Here is an 18,262-nt window from a genome sequence, read left to right on the forward strand (position 1 = left end):
TGAGGTGTGGTCTGGACTGCATGATAAGCAAGCGATCAGGTGGTCCCAAGAATGGGATGGTGGTGAGAAAACTGCCGCCTCCCTTTGGCCTTCTCCAGGATTGCAGGCGTCCTTCACATTCTTCGTTAGATTAAAACTTCGCACCAAGAGATGGGGAAATAACAGTGGTACCTTGGCTCTTGAATGGCTTAATTGTTGAACAAATCAGCTCCCAAACGCCGTAAACCTGGAAGTAAGTGTTCCGGTTTGCGAACATTTTTTGGAAGCTAAACGTCTGACGCAGCTTTCGTGCCTTCCGATTGAGTGCAGGAAGCTCCTGCAGCCAATCGGAAGCCGCACCTTGGTTTTCGGGAGTCAAACGGACTCCCGGAACGGATTAAGTTTGAGAACCAAGGTACCACTGTAAGTAAGCCATACAAATGAAATGATGTTGCACACCAATCCAGAAAAATGGGTATATGGTTGAAGAGGGGTTAAGGGATATTTTCAAAAAAATGTTTTATAAGTTGTCCTTGTTTCTCAATTGGATCCATTTGCATGGTTTTGCATGTTTTGTGGTATTTTATGCATTGTGACTTGCCGCTATTTTTATTGATTATAGTTTCCTTATTCTTTATTGTAATTGGTAAATGTAAACTGCTTAATTCTTATCTGCTGATATTTAATTTTACTGTTTACTATTATATTCCAATGGATTGTTGAATATTGCTTTATTTAAGTTGTTTATTTTGAAGTTGTGACTTCTTTGTATTGGATCAGATTGTGTGTGAGAGAGATCTTTGCTGATGATTTAGTTGTTTCTTCAGCTGGTTAACCACCTTGTTTATAGTAATATAGAAAGGCGATGTACAAATTAAAAGTGAAATGAACTGAAATGGGAACATAGGGAGCTAGCTGCCTTATACAAAACTGGTCTAGTACAAATCAGAGGTTGGATGGCCATCAGGCATGGATGTTTCAGTTGAGATTCCTGCATTGCAGGGGGTTGGACTGGATGACCCTCGTGGGTCCCAAATCCACAATTCTGTGATTCTTTGACTGGCTTATCTGACTCAGCATTGTTGGCAACGTCTCCCAGGGCTTTAGACAGGGATGATCTCCCTGGAATTTCCTGGAGATGCTAGGAATTTAACTGGGACTCTTTACCTCCCCAGCACACTGAGCTATGGCTCTTACTTGGAACATAATTCTGCAATATATGCTGCAATATATATATGATATATTTTATACTTCATTGTGTTGCACATTTCTGATTCAGAGGCTCGGGGAGGAGCAAAGGTTTATGTTTTGCATGCGCTGAGCAGTTGCGATACATCTTAAGCCAATCGTCTGGCTTCTGAGATTTCACCAGGCGTTGCTCATACACTTCTGAGCAGTGTTCGAAATTAGCCAGGGGCCAGGCGCATTTTGCACCTGACTATTGGCTACTTGCGACCAAGTGAAGATGCCTGGGTGCCAGGATAAGCGCCTGACATCTCCACCATCTGGCTGGCTAGTGCACAGCAATGTTTTTTTGCTGCTATGCTATGGCGTGAGTCAACTTTAGCCGCAGCTGACAATATACACCATTCATTTTCAGCCTTGCAATCTTGCAAAAATAAGGGGGGCAAGGCGAATAGCTTTTCTATCTCAAAGTGCATCCTGGCGGCTAGAAGTTCCCTTTTTGAAAACGCAAACCACAGCAGCCGAGATTCTCCCACAATTCAAAGTTCCAGCCCTTTGCTCTGCGCCCTTCTGACACGTTGCTCTCCTGCTAAGTGCACTAACCAACGGATGTGAAAGGCTGTTGTTGACTGACAGCCTTCAGGACGGGCTTGGTAACCCTCTCTAACATGTAACTTCCTTTCTTCTCCGTGACGGAAGGGGCAGGCCCGTGGAAAGATGAGCAGCATTGATTTGGAGATTGATACTCTGTCCTCAATGCTGGATGACATGGAGAAGAATGACCCCTTCAAACCGCGGGTGAGCTGCAATAACAGGGTAGCCCGTCCAAGGCCTCGTTCTCAGAGGGGGCCAGCCTGTGCCTGGTCACTTCAGGCTACAGCTGACGGCGCCAAGGACTGAAGAGCCCCTTCCCCATGTAAAAAGTTCTTGAAGGTATATCCATTGCTATTTTTCTAAAAAAAAAAAAAAAAAGAGGTGCCAGAACTCACCATGAACACCTCCCTTGTTCTCTTAAAATGGCAATTCACAAGAAGTGAATTCTGGATGAAAAAAAGCCCTGGGTATATCTATATTTTAAAATATTAGCATGTTAAGAAGACTTGAGTGATATTCAGCTAAGTTTCACTTGGAGGAATAAACCCATTGAAATTAACAGACCTAACGTTGTCATGTTCATTCACTTCATGGGTCATCTTTGAGTAAAACTTAGCTCAATGCCACTGTAGGACCCTTTTGCCTGACATGCTAGCTTTCTGCATGAAGAGAACTTTTTTTATCTTTTAAAAAAACAGAGCACTCGGCCAGGCAAGCCCCCACTGGCAGCCACAAGTGGTGCAGCCCAGTGATAGGTTGACCCCCTCAGTGAGTACTGGGGACCAACTATAGATTCTCCAGGAGAGACAGAGGATGGAGCCAGGCTCACTATGCTTGGATTGGGGATCCAAAGCCTGCTTTTGTTAAGGACAAAGCTAGTCTCTGGACAAGTTACTCTCCGGTGAGCTTTCTCACCCTGGAGTAGCCAAGCCTCTGTATCTGCTTGCCAAGGGATAAGGAGGATTTTACCACGCTATGGGGTGCAGGTGTGTGGACAAATGTCTGGCTGCAACAACCCCCTCTTTCCTGTACTCCCCCCAAATCTCCTCTCTGTTCCTCTTCTCCACACTGAGAGCAGATTGGACCAAGATGGGTCTGGTTTGGATGCTACGATGTTGGCCTCTTCTCCCCTTTGATAACCATATTTATTTCTGCAGGTATCTCCAGGTTCCATGGCTCACGTAGGCCTGGCTTCTGGACCTAAAGCTTCCCCAGAAACCATTGCTCCACCCAAGGATGTTTCAGCTCCTGTTTCCTTCCCTTCCAACGCTGCCTCCAGCCCCAGCGCAGGCTACGTGCCCAAAGCACAGAGAGAAACGGCTTCTGTTCCTCCACCGTGGGTGAAGCAGAGTAGAGACTCGCCATCGACACCGCTTCCAGGACCGCCGGCTCCTCCTCCTCCTCCTCCAGCTCCGTCAGCCCCCAAATACACTCCACCCCCCGTTGCCGTGGCCCCCAGATTTGTACCCAAAGCAGCTGCAGGGATCCCGTCCGGCTTCCCGCGCCAGGCGGCTGCTGCCCCTCCGCAGCCTCGCTTCCCACCCGCTTCTGGCGCAGGGCCAGCCCCGAGGCCACAGCCGCCTGCTTTCACCTATGCACAACAGCGAGAAAAGCCCCAGGTTCAGGAGAAGCCACGTCCCGTTGGACAACCGCCTGCCCCACGAGACGTGGTGAGTGGGGAATAAATCTCAACTTGGGGTGGAGAAACAAGGGAAGTGTGCAAAGCAGGATGGACTTTTCATTCAGGATTTATATATAGGCAGATAAATTAGACTAGACTAGACTAGAATTATAGAGTTGGAAAGAGACCACGAGAGTCGTCTAGATCAGGGGTCAGCAAACTTTTTCAGCAGGGGGCCGGCCCACTGTCCCTCAGACCTTGTCAGGGGCTGGACTATATTTTGAAAATAAAAATAAAAATGAACGAATTCCTATGCTCCACAAATAACCCAGAGATGCGTTTTAAATAAAAGCACACATTCTAAAAAGGTAAAGGGACCCCTGGCCATTAGGTCCAATCGTGGCCGACTCTGGGGTTGCGGCGCTCATCTCACTGTCTAGGCTGACGGAGACAGCGTACAGCTTCTGGGTCATGTGGCCAGCATGACTAAGCCACTTCTGGCGAACCAGAGCAGCGCACGGAAACGCCGTTTACTTTCCCACTGGAGCGGTTCCTATTTATGTACTTGCACGTTGACGTGCTTTTGAACTGCTAGGTTGGCAGGAGCAGGGACCGAGCAACGGGCGCTCACCTCGTCGCAGGGATTCGAACCACTGACCTTCTGATCGGCAAGCCCTAGGCTCTGTGGTTTAACCCACAGCATAAAAACTCCAGGCAGGCCCCACAAATAACCCAGAGATGCATTTTAAATAGAAAGACACATTCTACTCATGTAAAAACACGCTGATTCCCGGACCGTCCGTGGGCTGGATTTAGAAGGTGATTGGGCCCGGGGCTTAGTTTGCCTACCCATGATCTAGATCTTTTGCCGAATGTGGGGCTCGAACCCACAACCCTGAGACTGAGAGTCTCATGTTCTACCGACTGAGCTATAAAAAGGTAAAGGTAAAGGGACCCCTGACCATTAGGTCCAGTCGTGACCGACTCTGGAGTTGCGGCGCTCATCTCGCTTTACTGGCCGAGGGAGCCGGCGTACAACTTCCGGGTCATGTGGCCAGCATGACTAAGCTGCTTCTGGCAAACCAGAGCAGCGCATGGAAATGCCGTTTACCTTCCCATCGGAGCGGTACCTATTTATATACTTGCACTTTGACGGGCTTTCGAACTGCTAGGTTGGCAGGAGCAGGGACTGAGCAACAGGAGCTCACCCCGTCGTGGGGATTCGAACCGCCGACCTTCTGATCGGCAAGTCCTAGGCTATGTGGTTTAACCCACAGCGCCACCCGGGTCCCATGACTGAGCTATACCAGTCAGCAATAAATCAAATCTGGCTGGATGCCGCATCTGTTGCTGTAGTTCCTAGCGGCCATTTTAAAAGAGAGGCCTCAGTAAGATTTGTGGGTCTGTGGGCTCCCAGAAGGATGAAGCTACATTCTTTCTCTTCCTCTGTGCTTGTATTGGTAAGAGAGATTTCCCCTCTGCCAGTTTAACAACTAAGCCTGTTCTATTGAGGGCAGTTGCAAAAGAGCACCCGGCACATGTGCTTTTTTCTCCCACTGGTTTTATAGAGAAGGAATTTAAAAACAAACAAACAAACCCAGAGGTAAAACTGTGTCTGCTGAATCTTTTCATCCAACGAAACCATTGCAAAGCAAACAGAGGACAGAAGTTCCTCAAAAGGAAGTTTCTTCATCAATACAGTTATTACAGGAAAATGAAACTTTTCAAAATCTTGTCACCTGAGTGAGCTGCAAGGTGGCGTCTCAGCAGGGAGAAGGAAGGGTACAGGCTGGATAACGGGGAAAAACCCATGTGTGGACAGGCAGAGGAATATCTGCGTTGCAGAACAATGTTAAAAGGTGGCTTGGCCAGGCGTATATCTGTTCCCTGGAATATGTGGTGTCTGAGAGGCTAGCAGGAGGGACGTTCTGGTCTCAGTGACTCTTGATTTCTTTGTCCAGCGTAACCCGGCGCCCTTTGTGAACACTGGATCAGACCCTCCCAGGGGCAACTCTGTCCTGACCATGAAAGAGGTTGAGGAGCTGGAGATGTTGACCCAGAAGCTCATGAAGGACATGGACCAGCCTCCACATGCAGAGGCCACCAATTCTGGTGAGTGTGTACATTAGATATTTTGCATGTGTCGGTGATGGAGAGTGAATGGGATTTTGGTCCACTGTTGCCACACACCCCTTTCTCTCGGTGCCTTCATCAGCAACCAGACACACAGAGGGTTGGGGGTGGGTGGGTGGGCTGACGGGTTTCCCTCCGCTCAGCTCCCTGCTGCTGAATGCTACAATCTTCTTCTTATGGAGATGGTAGCTGTGTTCAGAGAGCCAGTGTGGTGTAGTGGTTAAGAGCAGTGGACTCGTAATCTGGTGAACCGGGTTCGCGTCTCCGCTCCTCCACATGCAGCTGCTGGGTGACCTTGGGCCAGTCACACTTCTTTGAAGTCTCTCAGCCTCACTCACCTCACAGAGTGTTTGTTGTGGGGGAGGAAGGGAAAGGAGAATGTTGGCCGCTTTGAGACTCCTTACAGGGAGTGAAAGGCGGGATATCAAATACAAACTCTTCTTCTTCTTCCCCTTTCTTGCCTGGAGGCGTAGATACGTATGGCGTGGATGACCTGCCAGCAGCCTCTCACGCTCCTCTTTTCTCTCCCCCTTCTCCCTGCCGCTGCAGAGTTGTGTGGCCTGTGCCACAAAGCCCTGTCGCGGACGCAGCCGGCTGTCCGCGCCCTAGACAAGCTCTTCCATGTGGAGTGCTTCACCTGCTTCAAGTGTGAGAAGCAGCTGCAGGGACAGCAGTTCTACAACGTGGACGAAAAGCCCTTCTGCGAGGAGTGCTATGCGGTGAGTGAAATGCAGGAGGGCAGGGGCCTTCTTGAATAAAATATGGGGGCGGGGCACAGGTAAGCTCCTCCCCACCTAATCAATCACATGTCACAGTGAACACACACCATTTCAATGGTACTGCCTATCAATGTTTGTGGGGGGGAGCAAATACTTTGTTGTGGGGGGTCTGAAGAGACCTCAGCCCCTAGGAGTTGGCTCCTATGCAGGGTGGCCAATCACAGTCATCAGGGCATTTTGGAAGGAGCCATGCTGTGGCATTACCTCAGCAACAGAGGGTTTGTTTTCCCCAAGCGAATTTTGGAATGTCTTAAAATGGCCGCCACATCTTGCTTCGGCAACCAGCTACAGTTCTTCATCTTTTTTCTCTTTTAATTCGTCTGGTCAGAATTTCATTATTTGGGCTAGTTTCCCGAACGAAAAAGTTGCCCTATTTGCTATACTGACATTGTTCAAAAGAAACCATTCAGAAGTTCATTATGAAAGGAAGCAACTTTCATTAAAAACAGCCATTCTTCGTGTGTTCAAGTACCTCAGATATTAGTCCATTTCTTGGGTCGTGTGGTCAAGGTGGGGTCAATTCGTCTTCAGACGCTGGCATTTTTGAACACCGCAACCCCTTGACTCCAGTCTCCTAGTGTGGGAATAAATCATCATTATTATTTGTTCACCACTTTATATACCACCCTTTATCCAAAGATCCCAGGGCGATGAAGTTGCCAAGCTCATGGTGGAGTCTTTGTCTGCATTACCAGGTCAACCCAGTGTGGACCTGTGCCACGCAACAATGGCTTCATGCCACAAAAGTTACACCTGAACTGGCTTCAACAGTCTCTTTCGGTGGCGTCGCAAACATACCACCGTGTGCTTGTACACTGTGGGTGTGACCAGGCATTTGCCTGAACACGCAGAAGCTCAAAGTGTGGACGGGGGCTTTTGCATGCAAGCAAGTCCCCACCTCCAGTGTCCTCACACTTGTCATGCTCTCTGCCTCGGGCAGCAGCTTCTGAAGACACCCAGTTCATGGCTGGTGTAAGATTTGATTAAGGCTGCCTTCTTCACAGATTTCTTGTTTGCTAAGCTGCCCAATCTTGGTTAATCTTGTTAAAGGACAATTGATGGGTGTCAAAAGAGATCTTGAGTATGCGATCCTGGGGAGGCATTATGCTTTGTATTGTTTTGGGAGGTGGGGAGGTTGGATGAGAATTGTTTAAATTTGCCTGTTTTCTCCCATTTACATCCTTAAGATATCAATGACTTCCCTTCTTCTCTTTCCATGGTTAACTATACCAATCAGTATTCCATTATTGTATCCATCAAAACTTATTTACACTGTTGAATTTATCTTAACGCTGCCAGCGTTTTCAGCTGTGCACAATTATTTCCCATATATTCAGTAAACGTTTTCCAAACCTCTTTAAACCTATGTCCTTCTTCTTCTCTTATTCTGTATGTTAAGCCTGCAAGTTGTGCATATTCTGTCAACTTAAGTTGAGTTGGGACCTCGCTCATTTTCCATTTTTGAGCTAACAAAACACAGGCCGCAGTAGTAAGCATACCTAAATAACCTTTTTTGACACCTTGGAATTTCAGTCTGAATTATCCCCAACAGAAAGGACTCAGGGTTTTTTGGGGGAATGTACATTAAAACATTCCCCCCCCCAATTCATTATGGATCATTTCCCCATACATGCATATCTGTTCTGTACGCTTGTCAGTGTCACACCTTAAAGTAGGGAACATTCATGAGGCAGCCTGTGCCCCACAGCTGAGGGACTGAGTGCACCCTATAATCTCTTCCTCTGACATGTCTCCACAAATGGTTCTGTTTCTGGAGGACAGGCCTCCTTCATTTCTGACCCTGTTTTTGTTCTTCAGGGCACCCTGGAGAAGTGTTGTGTGTGCAAGCAAACCATCACAGACAGGATGCTGCGAGCCACGGGCAATTCCTACCACCCTCAGTGCTTCACCTGTGTGGTGTGCCACAAAGCCCTCGAGGGAGCCTCCTTCATTGTGGACAAAGCCAACCAGCCACATTGCGTGGACGACTATCACAGGTGGGTGACCTCCTCCTTCATTTCCTGCGTCTTCTTCCTCCCACTTCACCTGGGACCTTCGTGACTTGACCGGGGCAAGTCTGGCCTAGAAGGTTGAAACCGAAAGTTCGAGTCCTCATACCGCCTCTTCTGTGCTTGCAGAAAATATGCCCCGCGCTGCTCGGTGTGTGCTGAGCCCATCATGCCAGAGCCTGGGAAGGATGAGACCGTCCGCGTGGTAGCCCTGGAGAAGAACTTCCACATGAAATGTTACCGCTGTGAGGTGAGCCAATTCCCTTCTCCCCTTCCCGCCAGTCCCTCCTTGACATTTCTGCCGCCTCAGTGGCATTGATTCTCCTTTTCTTCCTCCTCTTTTCAGGATTGTGGGAAGCCCCTTTCCATCGAAGCAGATGACAATGGCTGTTTCCCCCTGGACGGGCACGTGCTGTGTAGAAAATGTCACACCACACGCGCCAAAGCTGCGGTCTAAGGACCTTGGATCAGGATATGCCCTTGATGTGCTTCCCCGTCCCCACCCCGCCCAGTCAGTGGGCCTGATTTTCCTCTGTGCTGTTTCTGGTCATTCCTCTCCCCCCCCCCTCAAAACCCACAATGCATTTTTACTTAGAAAGAGTCTGTCTGGCAATATCTCTTTCCACCCAAGGGCTCTCCCCACTTCCCAGTTGTGTTTCCTTTTTCTTTTTAACCTGCCCCTTCCAAGACTGGGTGTTCCTTAACTCCTCGCCTAGTCTGGCCACAGTATATTATTCTAGACACTGCAGAAAGTGACGTGGAAATGCTATAAGCCCTGCAGTCCTTTTACTTACTAAATAATAAAGTAATCTTAGAGGAAAAGTCTGGATCCTTCCAACCTGCTATGTCCCCTGACCCTGCAAAATGCTGTCCTCTGTTCAGGTATGGAACACGACCCAACTAATGGGGCTATTTTTTTAAACCCTTACTTTTGGCGATGGACAGAGTCTTTGCTCTATGGGATGATGATATAAACGAATCTCCTTCTTCTGTACTGGACTTGTGTGCCTGAATGGTTCTCCTTGACAGCAAGGAGTTTATGGACCAGTTCCCCACCCCACCCCAGTCCCCAGAGTTATGGTGGCCCCAGTTATTTTGTACCTCTGTGGTGCTTTGGCCAAGCAACTTCTGCATAGCAAACTATCCAAAGGACTACTACTCTGTTTACAACATGCTTTGTCGAACTGGGAGTGTGGCGTGACCGGGAATGGTCCCGAATTGATGCTGAGAAAGGCACCCTCATCAGAGTTTCTTCGTTTGCAGCCTACATGTGATGGGTGCCTTCCAAGTCCCTGCCATGGCCACACTCCCACCCTTCTCTGCAGGGATTGCTGTAAGTGACTTTGCTGGTGTGTGTTTTTGGCACACTCAATGGAGCAGAGCCTCAATTCCTAGGCTGGACTGAACAAGCATCTTCAATATTGTCTGTCCCAGCCACTGTTTGCATTAATAAAATTTGTGTTGGGTTCCCCCCCATTATAACTTCAACCTCTCTGTGGTGTGTGTGTCTGGGGTGGGTCAGAGAGAGATCATTGCTAAACTACCCAGCAGTGAATCCATTCTCCCTCCATCTCATTTCAGGGGGTTGGACTAGATGACTCTCAAGGTCCCTTCCAATTCTACGGTTCTCTTATTTTCTTTCCTAATGATTCCTAGCATGGATCTTGCCTTTTCACAGCAACTGCACACTGGGTTGACATCTTCATCAAACTATCTACCATGACCCAAGATCTCATTCCTGGTCTGTCACTTCCAGTTCAGCTCAATAGTATATGTGAAGTTAAGATTTTTTTGCCCCAACATGCACCACTCAACCCTTGTTTACAGTGACTTCCATTTGCCGTTTTACTCTCCATGCATTCTGTTTGGAGAGGGTCCTTCTGGAGCTCTGCAACCTTTTTCTGTTTGTTTGTTTTTTGCCTCGGTATCCAATTAGATGCATCGTTTGGCAGAGAGAAAATTGCTGCCTCTTTTCTCCTGCTACTGCTCTTCCTCAGTTTGTTGGCAGTGTTCTCAGTGGTGTTTACTGTCTATACAGTGGTACCTCGGGTTAAGTACTTAATTCGTTCTGGAGGTCCGTTCTTAACCTGAAACTGTTCTTAACCTGAAGCACCACTTTAGCTAATGGGGCCTCCCGCTGCTGCCATGCCGCCGGAGCACAATTTCTGTTCTCATCCTGAAGCAAAGTTCTTAACCCGAGGTAATATTTCTGGGTTAGCGGAGTCTGTAACCTGAAGCGTATGTAACCCGAGGTACCACTGTACATTCTTTTCTTTTTTTGCTCTGACCCACTTGCACTTTCCCCTTCGTCCTCAAAAGAAGACATCATTTTGTGGATCTCAGCTGTATCTCATCCCCTACTCTCATTGAGTAATCCAGTGGTACCTCAGCTTACAGGCGCTTCAGGTTTACAGACGCTTCAGGTTACAGACTCCGCTCACCCAGAAATAATACCTCGGGTTAAGAACTTTGCTTCAGGATGAGAACAGAAATCGCGTGGTGGCAGCGGGAGGCCCCATTATCTAAAGTGGTCTTCAGGTTAAGAACAGTTCCAGGTTAAGAACGGACATCCAGAGCGAATTAAGTTCTTAACGCGAGGTACCACTGTAAAACTGTTCCCCGCCCCCAACTTGTCAGAAGCTTAAATGGTTTTGGATTTGGGAGTCCTGCTCCCTGCTTCCGCTCTTTTGCCACCTATCAGGATATTCAGCCGCTGTGATTGACGTCCCATGTCCAGCCCTCTAAAGCATTGCTGGGCTAGAAAAGCAGGTTAGCTTTGCTGAGTGGCACATGTGGCCAGGACTGCAACCCAGGGCCACTCCCTCTTCTGAGAGAGGGAAGTTAAACACCAAACTACTACTGGTAATAATGTCTGGACACCGGTTGAATGAATACAGACTGAATAGTCCTGGGCTTAAAGATAAGGATAGCAGAAAATGTCATTACCTTTTTAAAAAAGCAATGCCTTGGGTGATAACTTAAGTCCCAGGATAGCTCAGTTGGTAGAGTTCGAGACTCCTGGTCTTGGGTCATGGATCTGAGCTCTACGTTGGGCAAGATTCCTGCGTTGCAGGGGGGTTGAGCTAGATGGACTTTCATCAATAGAAAAGTGAATTATGCTGATTTTTGTAGATCTGCTCAGAATATGACTCTGAGTTGATACTTTTAAATCAATGGACTTGAGTGACTGAGTATGCTATAGTTTGAGATCGCCCATTTACATATTCTTTAAAAATTGGGGGGGGGGGTTAAGTATCCTTGTTTTGATGAGGGCTATAACATGCGTGACCCTACAAAGCGGAACTCCAGCAATGCAGAGTAGCTCACCAGTGGCTCTTGTTTTTGTTTTTAAAAAAGCCTGTTTCTGCTGCTGACCTAGGACTACATTTGCTTGCCTTCTCCATAGAGGCTTTAAGAATCCTGTAATAGTATATGTTGTTAAACTGTGGACTCTAGGGTAGCACTGATTTTAGTCAGGGCAATGTTTATCCCCCCCCCCCCCGGAATTTTTTTTCGCCACATGTGCAGAAAACACACAGCTTGCAGAATTTCGCTTTCTGTGAGGACCCAGTTGATTTTAAAAGAAAAGCAGGTTTCTAAATCTGAAGTTGATGCCAGATTAATGTGCAGGCTCAGAAACTCAAAAAAAAAAAAAAAAAAAAAAGAAGCCAAACTCTGCACTCTGTAGGCATATTTTGCATGTTTGCAGGCATCTGTTGAATTCAAGATATAGGTCCAAGCACACACAGCCTTCCTTGTAAGGCGATTTATTCTGTCTTTGGTAGTGGATCTGGGTACAAGAAGTTTAAGAGTTAAAAGACTGTGCTCTAGCCCAAAGCCACACACCACCTTCTGCATGTACTTGACATCTAACACAAATAGCAAAAGTCCAAAGTGGAGGAGCCTGGCAAATGTTTGCACAGTGTTTAGCTTGTTTGTTCAGGTGAAGTTCAGTTTCGTTCAGCAGCCCCTTGATCTCTTTGTTTCGTTGCTGCCTGCATCTTGGGAGCTGAAGAGACCCTTCAGATAACTTGACTTTAATGCACTGAGCCTGTGTCCCGACTGAAGGCTGCTGCGGGAGACAGCTCTCTGCAGGGGTGAGATTACTCTCCCCACCCCACCCAGCTCTTTAAGACTCCTTGACTCACACCACCAGGCTCTTCCAACTTTGCTTTGAGATGGCGGTTTCTTCCGTGGTCCTCCCATTCTTTGGGCAGCTTATTATACCTCTGCTTAATCTGGAGTCCTTCAGCATAGATAACTCTGAAGGTTACAAGAAAAGAAACCATACAGCCAATAAAATATGGTAGCTTGGAGCAAATGAATGTTCCTACTGAAGGACAAGTTTCTTGTTTTGGAGGCTGGGAAGGGAACTGGTAGCAGAAGCCATCTGCTGAGTGGGAGGCCTAATGCTGCTAACACTTAACCAGCTGAACTTTGCTCTCTGACACGATCTTTTGAGAAGGAAATATCTCTAGGCCTGATCTCTGTAGGCTTTTTCATACTTCTGCTTGGGGTCCTGTTAGTAGATGTAGTTTTGGAAGAGTTATGCAGACGGTAAACATGCATAACGATAGTTTTTGTACTGATGGATGGCACTTGTTTCAAGTTGACCCCATTAGTCCAGCAGAAGCTTTTGATAAGAGTCCCTAAGCTGTAAGTGGTGGGTAGATGCACTGTTTCAATAAGACCTTTCTAGTTCAACTGCCCAGAGTATGTTAAATTGGGCTGATCTGGTTTTTGCAGTATTTCTTAATTGACATCAATATATCAAAAATGTCCCAAACTTGCCTGGCCTAGTGTTCAAAGTTCACAGACTTGTGGAGGAGTTCAGTAGGTGGAAAACTCATTTTTCTGTAGGTCCAACAGTGTAGGGCATAATGTTTATGGACAAGGTGATGAGAAACCAGTTCTGTGGTACAAAATGGTACCCTTAGGCTGCTACTTAAGTCTTGCAGCTTGATTAGTACATCTTAAAAGCAGTGAATGCATTTCAAGATTCAAGCAATGGACATTGGAGTGCCCGTGGGGCATGGGCATTGCAACTCCTTGCCAGATCAGTGCCCAGTCAGTAAGAGTGCCTACTGAAAAGCTACAGTACCATATTGGGATGGCTTGCATTTCTAAAGTGATAGAACTACAGTCCTTTATGTACTACCCTTGCTAAAACTAATTGAGCGGGCATGCAATTCTGATGAACGTGTCATTTTGGACCTGATCAGAAGGCTGGGAGAGGAGGAATGTGACGCAGTTTTTAGTCACATTGTAGGAAGATGCTGCAGGTTATATTGGGTGGTTATATGTTCCTTTCAGTAAGTTCCTGTTTGGTCTACATTCAGCCTGAAATCATTTCCTGGTGTGAACTTTCCTGAGATAGTATTACCCCTCCCTAACCCCTTTCTCTTGTTTTTCCTTGGATGCATAGAGAATAGCTATCCTAATGTGACTTAATGGAGTTTGATCCTATAGGTATGGCAATTACACAGTCTGGTTATTGCTTTGTTAAATTCCCTTATCTTATGTAGCCTACAAGGCTACTGCTTCGACTGTGCTTTAAATTTCTTCTTGGCAGCTGGAGCTGGTCATTGGCTTCTGAACTACATGAAATACTGTCCTCACTAATTTAGGGCTTCAACCTTCAGGACACTGTGTGACTTACTTCTGAGTAAGTACAGAGTAGGCGGCTATGTCAGGTTCTTTATGCTCTTAACATCTCTCTCACACCCTGCACATAACTGGTGCTTTGCATATAAATGGTAACAGTGCCTTTATTTTAAACGTATTTTGACTCCTTTTTACCAGTTCTTCCTTGCCTAGGGCCTGTTGTGTCATGTCTTGGCTGGATGGGGGAAAAGTTACAGGGCTCTGCACTTCGATTTGCATGACAAACAATGCTGTTAAATTTTCCTCTTCAACACAACCACTAAAAGGTAAAGGACCCCTGCACTCTTTTTCATCTGGTTATCCAAGGTACTGAGATGCTTTTCCTTAACCTTGAATATTTCTTTGAAAAGGAGCAAAGGTAGCTATCATTTTGTTTCGTTTTTAAAAAGCTGTAATCATATAAGGGTAACTTTATCTTAGAGGTAGTTCTCCCTCCTTTGAGAAGGCAGCAAGTCCTGCTTTTAAGTTTTGTGGAACCCAATAGACAGCTGACTTAATAAGGGGCTGATCCGTATATAATAAAAGTCATGGCACAGATTGGATACTTTTATTTACAAAACCATATATACAACACACAACCCCAGGTCCAGGTTTTCTTTCTCACCTCCCCATCCTGCTATTTTAAATATATATAGGCAACATCCTCAACTTGAGGAAGCAAAGCTCTCTGGAGCATGTGGTGCCTAACTGTAAACAAGCCATTTTTGCTCTTAGGACTGGGCTCCAGGAGAGAAAATAAGACACATAAGCAACAAGGGGAGCAGTATAAATTTGATCTAACGCTGTGTGATAAAGGCAAGTCCAGGCCACTGAGCTAAGGTACAAGGTAGGCAGTCTTGGTCCCAGGAACTGTGCAAACAATGGCAAGTCCCGTCCCCCAATCCCTGAGTCTTCAAGCACAACTTTTGCATTTGAAGGAACCCCTTATTGCTAGATATGGCTTTGCCGGCAGAATGGTTTCAGCTCTGCTTATAATTTTAAGTACACCTTGCTTCCTTAGTCACTATGAAATGCGACGGGCAGAGTGGCTGCTGCGGGAGTAGAAACACAAGAACGAAACAAGAGGTGGCAAGACAGAAAATGAGAGAGAAGCAAGGAGTTTGCATTTTAAGCGCTGGCCACTTCTCTGGCGTTAGTATCTGCAGGGAGCCTCGTGGAGTGTTGCTTTCTGCATTGGGAAGCTCAAGTCCCAACCTGTGCGCTATGGGGCACAAGGAATGTTGGTGGTGCACATGCTGCAGACTCTGCCATCAACTCTCAGAGCCCCAGGCCAATGCTTGCTGCGCCACTGCAAGATCGGCTCAGTCCGTTCCCCTTCTCTTCTCCTTGTTCTGCTGGGCTCTGTGGCGTTGGGTTCAGTGACAGCTTGGTGATGCCAGACCCCCATCACTCTTTGAAGCCTTGGATGCTGCACAGAATACGCTTCTGGTGGCCAGGAAGGGTCACACCCATTTGCTTCAAGTCCCTTGGAAAAAACAGGAGGGGAGAAATATTAGCTGTCTTGTTTAGCAGGTGCGGGACGTGGGTGGCGCTGTGGGTTAAACCACAGAGCCTAGGACTTGCCAATCAGAAGGTCAGCGGTTCGAATCCCCGCGACGGGGTGAGCTCCCGTTGCTCAGTCCCTGCTCCTGCCAACCTAGCAGTTCGAAAGCATGTCAAGTGCAAGTAGATAAATAGGTACTGCTCCAGCGGGAAGGTAAACGGCATTTCCATGCGCTGCTCTGGTTCGCCAGAAGCGGCTTAGTCACGCTGGCCACATGACCCAGAAGCTGTACGCCAGCTCCCTTGGCCAATAAAGCGAGACGAGCGCCGCAACCCCAGAGTCGGCCACGACTGGACCTAATGGTCAGGGATCCCTTTACCCTTTACCTTAGCTGGTGAAGAGAGATTGAGACTGCTAGACAGGCAGAGGGTTTCATAAAGCTGTACCACCCTAAGAAACCTCTGTCCCCTTTCCCCACCACTTGTTGGTTTTTTTATTAATAAATTTTATTAGTATTTTCCACACAACAACACGAAAAATAACTACACAAAACACAAAGAGCAACATACAAAACCTCCCACAAATCCATATCTTACAAGTTAATAATATTTCCCCACCACTTGTTATGTGTCCTACCAAAGTCCATTCCTAGAAATTCAGCTGAGCTCAAGGCATGGACCCAGCTCAGAAATATCACCATTTCCAGTTGCTGTCTCACAAGGTGGATCTGGCAAAACTCTCTGCAAGTTGGGAGTCAGACAACATATTTTAGAGCGCTTGGAGGTGTTGTGACAGATCCCAAAAAAGACATGTTAATTCACTGGGAAGGTGATAAAAGAGCTTCAGGAAACTGCAAAACTATGGGCAGAACCTGCAAAAGTGTCACTCTGCTAAAGCATAGTATATCATCCATAAAATTAAATATACTAAGATGCACAAATACAATCTTACACAATGCAACAATTCCGTAGCAGTGTGATGGATGCCAGCAGTTATCTTAACTGTCTCATGTGAATTTTGGTATGCTGATGCTAATTCCTTGGTTCCATATGATTATTTTCATATGTGTCCGGTATTTTGGTATGCGTTAGTGATTTTATCTTATGCTCTTAATGGAAGGCTATGCTTATTACTTCTGCAAATATTTCTTACATATCCAGCTTGCCAGTGAATCCTATGCCTGCTCACTAGGAAGGAGGTCCCACTGAAATCAGTTCTTGAGTAAACCTTTACTAGGATCTTTTTTTATCTTGCTGACTTCTCTGGCCAGCTTTTGCAGATTTTTGAAGCCTTACAGAAACCTATACAGTGGTACCTTGGGTTACATATACTTCAGGTTACATATGCTTCAGGTTACAGACTCTGCTGACCCAGAAATATTACCTCGGGTTAAGAACTTTGCTTCAGGATGAGAACAGAAATCGTGCAGCGGCGGCGCAGAGGCAGCAGGAGGCCCCATTAGCTAAAGTGGTGCTTCAGGTTAAGCACAGTTTCAGGTTAAGAACAGACCTCCAGAACGAATTAAGTTCTTAACCTGAGGTACCACTGTAAAACCTGTTTCACCAGAGTCAACTGTGAGGCAGGAGGGAGTAAATGAATAGGTAAATTGCCCTATTCAAACCACCTTCATTTCTGAAGGGGGGTGGGGGGGAAGAACCACCCTGCTTGTTTTCAGCCTCACTACCAGCCCACATACAAAATGAGATTGTGATGGAGATGGCTCTAGCTCAGGGCTGGGGAACCTTTGCACCCCCCCCCCCATGTTGTTGGACTCTCAGCTCCCATTATCCATCACCCTTGTTGATGCTATCTGGGGCTGACAGCAGCTGGGAGTCTGACAACATCTGGAAGGCCAAAGGTTAACCAGGCCTCTTAACTCACATATTCTCTGCTCTCCAACAAAGCATCACTGTGACTCTTTCGGATTATGCTCTGACTTAAGCTGCTGGTTCTCTGCCTGCTTTTCAACCACAGCAACAGACTCCGTTGGGCAATCATGATCTAGATACAAGGATCTATCTCACTCTTGTCTTTACAAGCTGCAGGAGAATGTCTCTCTCTCTCTCCATCTTCTGGCCAGGATTTTGGCCTTTTATTGGCCCTCCTCTCGTCCTTGAATTATAGCTTAACACAGAGAAAGTTAGCACATGAAACCTTTTCCTGGTCACTCGGCCTCTGTACCAGGAAAAGCTGCGGTGTCTGCTCAATGTCTGCACGGAACCCAGATACAAGAGAGCAGGGTGAGAAAAGCTGGCAACCTTAAGAACAGCTATAATGAGAAGTGCTTGTAGAGGGGTACAAGCTTGGTAGTTAAGGCATCAGCGGACAGGCAGAGAGATTCTTTTGCTAATCCTGTGCATATGAATTTCTTTGTAAAGGTAAAAGGACCCCTGGATGCTTAAGTCCAGTCAAAGGCAACTATGGGGTTGCGGTGCTCATCTCGCTTTCAGGCCGAGGGAGCCGGCGTTTGTCCACAGACAGCTTTCCAGGTCATGTGGCCAGCAGGACTAAACCGCTTCTGGCGCAACGGAACACTGTGACTGAAGCCAGAATGCACAGAAATGCCATTTACTTTCCCGCCACAGCAGTACCTATTTATCTACTTGCACTGGTGTGCTTACCAACTGCTAGGTTGGCAGGAGCTGGGATAGAGCAACGGGAGCTCACCCCATTGCAGGGATTCGAACCACCGACCTTCTGATAAGGAAGCCCAAAGAGGCTCAGTGGTTTAGACCACAGCACCACCCGCATCCCTGAATGTCTTTGTATGCTGTGGGGAGGTGCAATCAACACGGTGGCACCTAGCTGCATGTCC

The 18,262-nt window shown here is 47.0% G+C and overlaps 2 protein-coding genes across 4 annotated transcripts in view; one reads left to right on the plus strand and one right to left on the minus strand.

The window, feature by feature from the left end:
• Nucleotides 1-9,788, plus strand: part of ZYX (zyxin) — a 30,582-nt gene extending 20,794 nt beyond the window's left edge. The window contains exons 4-10 of one of the 2 annotated variants that reach the window (XM_080986774.1): nt 1,864-1,962; nt 2,916-3,428; nt 5,341-5,491; nt 6,062-6,231; nt 8,110-8,288; nt 8,430-8,550; nt 8,647-9,788. In XM_080986774.1, the coding sequence (XP_080842900.1) occupies nt 1,864-1,962; nt 2,916-3,428; nt 5,341-5,491; nt 6,062-6,231; nt 8,110-8,288; nt 8,430-8,550; nt 8,647-8,757 (1,344 nt within the window). In that variant the 3' untranslated portion in view covers nt 8,758-9,788. The remainder of the gene's footprint in view (nt 1-1,863; nt 1,963-2,915; nt 3,429-5,340; nt 5,492-6,061; nt 6,232-8,109; nt 8,289-8,429; nt 8,551-8,646) is intronic. The other variant, XM_080986775.1, reaches the window with a different exon arrangement.
• Nucleotides 9,789-14,496: 4,708 nt separating this feature from the next.
• EPHA1 (EPH receptor A1) overlaps nt 14,497-18,262 on the minus strand; it is a 79,888-nt gene continuing 76,122 nt past the window's right edge. For both annotated transcript variants that reach the window (XM_080986726.1, XM_080986727.1), the window contains exon 18: nt 14,497-15,429. In XM_080986726.1, the coding sequence (XP_080842852.1) occupies nt 15,351-15,429 (79 nt within the window). In that variant the 3' untranslated portion in view covers nt 14,497-15,350. The remainder of the gene's footprint in view (nt 15,430-18,262) is intronic.

This window comes from Podarcis pityusensis (genome assembly GCF_964106645.2).
Source record: "Podarcis pityusensis genome assembly, chromosome: 17".
NCBI classification, from domain to species: Eukaryota; Metazoa; Chordata; class Lepidosauria; order Squamata; family Lacertidae; genus Podarcis; species Podarcis pityusensis.